We start from the raw sequence: 6,576 nt of genomic DNA on the forward strand, positions 1-6,576 counted from the left end.
ACTGGAGATCCAAGAGAGTCAAAGGTGTCAGGCTTAGCAGAAGAGTCTCTAGTGTCTCTGTGAGCTCCCCCAGTTTACTTTCAGTTGGTGACTGGGGCAGGGGGCTGTGTATCCCATGTGGATTTGAGGTCCCTATAGAGAATTGGCAAGTGTAGTGGTCAGTGTGGTGGATAAGTGAGGAGTACCAGAAAGCAACTCAGAGGCTGAGGGCTCAGATGAGAGGTTCTGCACTGTGAACTTGATTCTAGTCCGAGAGAAACTAGCTCTATGAATTTCCCAGGGTCTGCATGTTTACTTACTAATTGGGATGTTTTTTATCCTTAAAAATTACATTTCTTTGTCTCGAATGATTATTTTTGAAAATACAGAAAATAGAAATAAAAAAAGTCACCTATGATCTCACCATCTAGATGTAAAAACCATAAATGTTCTTGTGTTGTCTCTAGACTTCATTCTGATGCATATAAGTGTACGTGTTTACTTAAATAATGGGATTAGACAATACTTCATGTTTTGTGAGATTATTTTTTCATTTAAGATGTCATTGCCATTTTTGTTTTATATTATTTTATGAGATACATCATATTCTATTGTATGCATTTATGTAATTCTCTCTTGGGACATTTATCCTTTACCTCATTTTCTGCTATTATAAATTTTGTGGCAAACTCTTTCTTGGTAAGTCTATGAAGATGTATATAATTCTTCCATGAAGTAGATTGCTCGGTCAAAGGAGAAGCAGAATCCTAAGGTTTTTTTTTACTTCAACAAATGGTATTCCAGAAGGGTGGTATAAAATTGGCACTGAGGGAGCATCTCTTGTTAGGTAGCTGAAAACACCATGTTTTAATTTTACGTGCTGTTGGTTTATGAAGGTAACTCCAGCCCTCAACACTAGTCCCCCATACCTTCGCCATTCCTTCCTTCTTTCCTCCCTGATGGTGGTTTTCTGTTTTGCAGCATTGCAGGGAGCCTGGTGTATTCCTACATCACTTTCTCTGAAGAGCAGCTGAGCAAACAGTCAGAGGCCAGTAACAAGCTGGACATTAAGGGGAAAGGAGCAGTATGACCAGAGGATGGCTTCGATGACGTAGGCCCAAGTTTTTGATCAACTGAAAACACTGGCAATTCGTACACAGACACAGAGGTGTCTTGATTATGGAGAAAATAACCATTCCTTTGCACTTGTACAATCTGAGGATTGATTGCTGCCTTTTAAAATTTTATGAGAGAAACTTATAATTGACTCTATTTTAAATATGCCATTGGAATTAATTTATATCAAACTGGAAAATATACCGGGCTTTTTAATTTATTTCTTTTATGCCGACAGTGAAACATTGGTGTTTTGAAAATATTGTTCCATAGTCTGAAATCCAGGGGTCCCTTAGAGCTGCATTTACATAGTGCCCCAGCTGGAGTCTCCTCAGTTGGATAGCTGCTGCACAGAGAGGCAGGTGAGCCTGCCTTCTGCTGGAAATGCAGCCAAGTATCTACAATTTCTCCTTCTTGAATTTTGTTTCTTAACAATTGCATTTCCTTCGTAAGGATAGTATCATTGCATTTGCTTAAGATGACAGCTTTGGCACTAAAAAGCCATGTGGGCTTTGAAGTTGTATGGGTTTCCATGTTGGCTTCCCTAAGGACTCCTGGGACGGGCACAGTGCATTCCTTGAAATTATGCTGTATTCCCTTTTTGTTGTGTAGGATGGCGATAATGAAGGGATGGAGAAAGTAGGCCCTTGACTCATTTATTCATCTGTAGGATTCATTCATTCAACTCAAAGGTACCGGGTATATAATATGTACCTGGCATTATGCTAAGTGCTAGGGGTACAGGGATGTTTCTGGAGGTAGCTGAATGATCTTACTCCTGCTATTGTGACTGAGGGTTAAGAGAGGAAACTTAACTTTACGATCCATTCAGGAGATGCTGTGACCCTGAACAAGCCACAGAAACTTTTTTCAGCTCTTAGCTACTGCGAGTCTGAATGGGCTTAGAAGCACCCGCCCCTGTCTGCCCCACAGTGGTGAAACCAGAAGCTACGAAGGGAGATGACATGCATGTGAAGAGCTGCGTTTTGTTTATTTATTTAAACAATTGTTTTGTTTCAATTTTTTTAAAGTAAACTCTGTACCCAACGTGGAGCTTGAACCCCTGACCCCAACATCAAGAGTCGTATGAAGAGCTGCATTTCGGAAACCATGCAGCCCAGACCTTCTTCTCTGAGGGAGACTGGCCGGCCCGCAGGGTGGCCCCCACCTCTTCACTGTGCTTCCCTCTTCTGGGTTTGGTTGCTATTCTTTTTACTCCTCTTTGAATTGCTGCAGCTGGGTCTTCCATTCCTGAGTGTGCTGGTTTGAGGGGAAAGCCTGCCGAGATGTTTCCGTGTTGTCCAGGCTTGGTCTCTGTGTGGCAGTGTCCGCTTAGAGTTTACACGGCAGGAGCATACCGGTCTCCTCTGGTACTGTCACCGACAGCCCCTGTCCCTTGGGCGTGGCAGCTTTTCAAAAGACTTCTGCTGCATCCTGGGAGAGCAGCTGTGAATGGGCGGTGCCTGCGCTGTCTCTCTGGATGGGAAGGGGCTTCCCTCACACACAGCCCTGTGAGCCAGCTCAGAGACATCCGCTGACTTTGGGTATGAGTGTTTGCACAGGCCGGTTGTGCAGTCAGTGCGGAAGAGGCTGGGTACTTTTGTACTGGTCCGCACTAACTTCTCTTTCACTGGGTTTGGAATCCACAGGGCTCTACTGATCCAAACAATTAGTATTTTGGTGGCTTACTTAACAGGAGGCCTGGAAGGTTTTGATTTCTTTTTATTTTTAAAAAATGGAGGTCATTTTCATATCCATGTGTTTCCTATATTTGGATTTGTCTTTACTAAAGCTGGACCAGTGGTATTGGGTCACTAGAATTAGCCCCATGGCCAACTTCCAAGCTAAAAGCTCCCAAGGCTCCCTTTTTTCAGGGTCACCTGATCTGAGAAAATTTGCTGGGGTGGGGGCAGGGGGAGCATAGGATATTTTCTTATTGTAAGATGGTTTTTCTGGTCTCTGTTTTACCAAAAGAAAACAAGACTCTGAGGAAGTAGGTGACTTGTTAAGAAGTAAAAATTCATGCTTCTTCTGTTGTACCATGCTGCCATTATAAACTGCCCTTTTCCTCTGAGAGTGAGGAAATGAAGATGCTGGGGTCGCTTGAGCTCTTCAAAGGAGGCAAATGCTTGGTTGAATTTGGACTCAGAGAGGATAGTGATGCCAGAGCTTCTGTCTCATTTCCAGGCTGGCCTCAGTTGCTGTAAACTCTGGCTGTGAATGTTGCCTGCCCCTGCCTGGTTTTGCCTGGATAAGGTGGAAAGGCATCATGAGAGTTAATTTTAGTGGTTCTGTTCCTTCTATTGAGGCACATGGAGGGAACTTTGACTTTAGAAATACTTTGTGTTGTAGAATTTCTTGTCATGAAGGCCTTTGGATGTGTTTAGAGCTGTTAGGCTAGAACCCCAGGAGGGGTCGAACTGCTTCTTGGGGGTCAGGTTCCTTGAAGATCTGTCATCCCTCTAGGTTTGAGAAAATAGTGTCATTACAGCCTCACTGAATGCACATGACCTTGGCACTCCACCCCCCTCCCATCCCCCCAGCCCATGCTGAACTTGCTGACTGTCCAGAAACAGCAGAGAGAGTTTCGTCTTCTGCCTTGTCCAGGTTCTGCTTCCTAGATGCCCGCCACTGACTTCCACCAACATGTCAAGATGAGAGAAATCAGCCTGGGGAAGTTAGGACTGAAGAGACTGGCCAACCGTTTTTGGAGTTTTTCAATTTTGTGCCGGCTTGGTTTTAGTGAACTAGAGGTTTACCTGGTGCTCTGACATCACCCAGAATGTCTGGATTTTGCCCCAAGGTTTATACTTTACAGGGCAAAAATTCTGTGACCTACTACCTCCTGGGGGAAAGAGAGGCAGCTTTATAGTTACACCCTTCATTTGCCCTTTGAGACAGATAAGCTGGTGAGAATTTTGAAAACCAAATTCTGACTAGTGGCTCCTCTTCTTGAGTTCATGAAAACAAAGTCTTCTTTGGCCATCCTGCTTTTTAGTCTGTGCCAGATTGATTCAGAGAACCCTGGCTGACCAGACTGCACATTGCCAGCGTGTCAGGTGATTTGTAATTGCTTCATATGGGTGTTGAATTTATAAGTTAGTCATTGCTAGGCTCCAGCTCGCAAGTTGGTTTAAAAAAACATGCATCTGCAAGTTTTCTGTAGTCCTATCATATCAGGAATCCATGGAAACTTTGGGTCAGTAACACTGAAATGTTTTTTTCATGGAAAGACTAGCAGAGTTTCATATTTGACTGGTTTGGAATAGTGCTTTAGTATTTTGGACCTCTTTTTGTTATTGTGGTCTTATCGGTGAACAGAGATTTATTGAGCATCTTTTTTACGCCAGAGCCTTATGCCAAGCTCTGGGGAAACCACCATAAATAGGACAGTTCTTGCTCTCAAGGAACGTATAATTCTTTAGCCAGATGCATGTTAAGAGGAAGAGGGTGAAAGGAGTCAGTGGTTTGTAAGTAAGAGTGGTTGGCAGCTACCACCGAGTACGGGTGCCCCACCCACCCATAGAGCCAAAGCGTTTCCTTCATCTAAAAGGACCTTTTCAACTCCTGCTACTCTTCTAGTTCTGAGAGAAGTGTCCGGCTGTTAGAATCTGTGACTAGTCTGGCTTCCTCTCCCTCTATTTCACATATTCTTTCTTCCCCATAACTCTGTAGTCCAGGAGTCACCCCTTCTCCGTTTCCCTTTCCTCGGTTTCAGTTATCCGTGGTCAACCGAGGTCTGGAAGCAGATGATCCTCCTGACATATGGTCAGAAGGTCAGTAGTAGCTTAACGCTATGTCACAATGTCTGCGTCATTCACCTCGCTCCATCTCATCACGTGGACATTTTATCACCTCACGCCATCATGGGGTGAGTACAGTCCAATAAGACACTTTGAGAGACTCCTCATTCATGTAACTTTTATGACAGTATATTATAATTTTCCTATTTTATTGTTAATCCCTTACTGTGCCTAATTTGTAAATGAAACTTTATCATGTACGTATAGGAAAAAGCATGTATAGGGTTCGGTACTCTCTGTGGCTTCAGGCATCCACTAGGGATTTTGGGACATATCCCCTGTGAATAAAGGGGGACACTTCTGTATCGGCTCCTCGAATAAGGCTGTAACTGGTGGGAAAACAGTAACAGTCACAATAAATGGTAACGGATGTGAAACTATTCAGCACGATGCTTCATACATATGAGGCGCCCAGCAAGTGTCATTATGTCATGACATCATGGGGAGACTGTAGGCAAACTAGGTACTTCATCTCTGCTCCTTAAACGCTGGAGGCCTGGGCAGTGGGTCTATTTCTTGAAAAACGTGATCCCGCACTCTGTTGCCTCTGGAATGTTTAAATAACAGTTCTGTTTTTGTTTTTGTTTTGTTTTGTTAAGTACCTACTGGATATAATTGTGGCCATTATGTGATGCAGGTCATTCCACCTGTTTTTAAAAAAAGAACAGAGTTGCTTTTCTTTTGGTGGTGAATTTCAAAAGAAAGAATGATTTTCTGTCTTCACCTCAGAATGGTGGTGCTGGTTACGCTCTCCCAGTTTGTCTCCTTAAGGTGTAGCTCCTCTACAGGCTCCACAGGCCAGACATTCCTTCTTCCCTTTTCCGAGTGAAACGCGCTGGCTCCGCACTGCCTCTGAGTCGGTGCCGCTCCCGGTGGTTGGGGTTTGGGAGCCTCTGGCGCCACGACTGTGTTCTGAACTGGTCTGCTAGGCCTTGCGTGAGGGCGCCACTTCGTTACGGTAAGAAGAGACACTCTCTGGTGGGTTTTTTTAAACTTTCTTTTTGAATTACTTTTTAAAAAGAAATCTACTGGTTAGATTTATTAACTCACAAAAATGTTTTTAGAGATTATTTTGTTCATAAATATTTCTTTGTCATGCTGATCAACTGATTTTTGTCTACAAATGTTGGCTTATCACAGTATTTTTCACTACAGATCCTATTTACGAAATGACCGTTTTAGTGTTTTAAAAGGTACTAAGGATTGAGATATGTAAATCAGGTGACATAAACATGAAAATTATGTGCCTAAATATTTTTGTAAAGGTGTCAAATAAATACTTTTTCCTGAACACATGTATTAACATTCCTTTCTAAGTGCATGCAAGGAGCCAGAGGTCTGCCCACATTTAAGAGGATGGCATCCAGTTGACTGAAACCTTGTTATACAGTTTGTCATCGTGATATTGTGACTTATGAGAGAAATTTGTATCTGGCTTTTATTCCTGTTCCTGGCACACAGTTCCTAAAACCCTTGTGCTTTATAACAAAAGATATTCCTATAGCGTTTAAATTTTTGTTCTGAGTTGTTGAAAGTTGAAACAGTTCCGTAGCCATAAAGATGAAATGGGAGTCTTTTGTTATTCATAATGAGCTTCTTTCAACCAACTGCATCTGAGTTTTTAATGAGGTGACCTTTGGAGAACCTGAAAGGATGGGCAGGAGCTGGTTGTGAAGGG

General features: G+C 42.9%; 1 protein-coding gene across 1 annotated transcript in view; it reads left to right on the top strand.

Moving 5' to 3' along the window:
* The window catches only part of SLC35D1 (solute carrier family 35 member D1), a 48,715-nt gene extending 43,440 nt beyond the window's left edge, over positions 1 to 5,275 (top strand). Inside the window, exon 12 of the mRNA XM_046011027.1 lies at positions 961 to 5,275. Coding sequence (XP_045866983.1) covers positions 961 to 1,069 — 109 coding nt within the window. The 3' untranslated portion in view covers positions 1,070 to 5,275. The remainder of the gene's footprint in view (positions 1 to 960) is intronic.
* Positions 5,276 to 6,576: the final 1,301 nt, after the last annotated feature.

This window comes from Meles meles, chromosome 1, assembly GCF_922984935.1.
Source record: "Meles meles chromosome 1, mMelMel3.1 paternal haplotype, whole genome shotgun sequence".
Taxonomy (NCBI): domain Eukaryota; kingdom Metazoa; phylum Chordata; class Mammalia; order Carnivora; family Mustelidae; genus Meles; species Meles meles.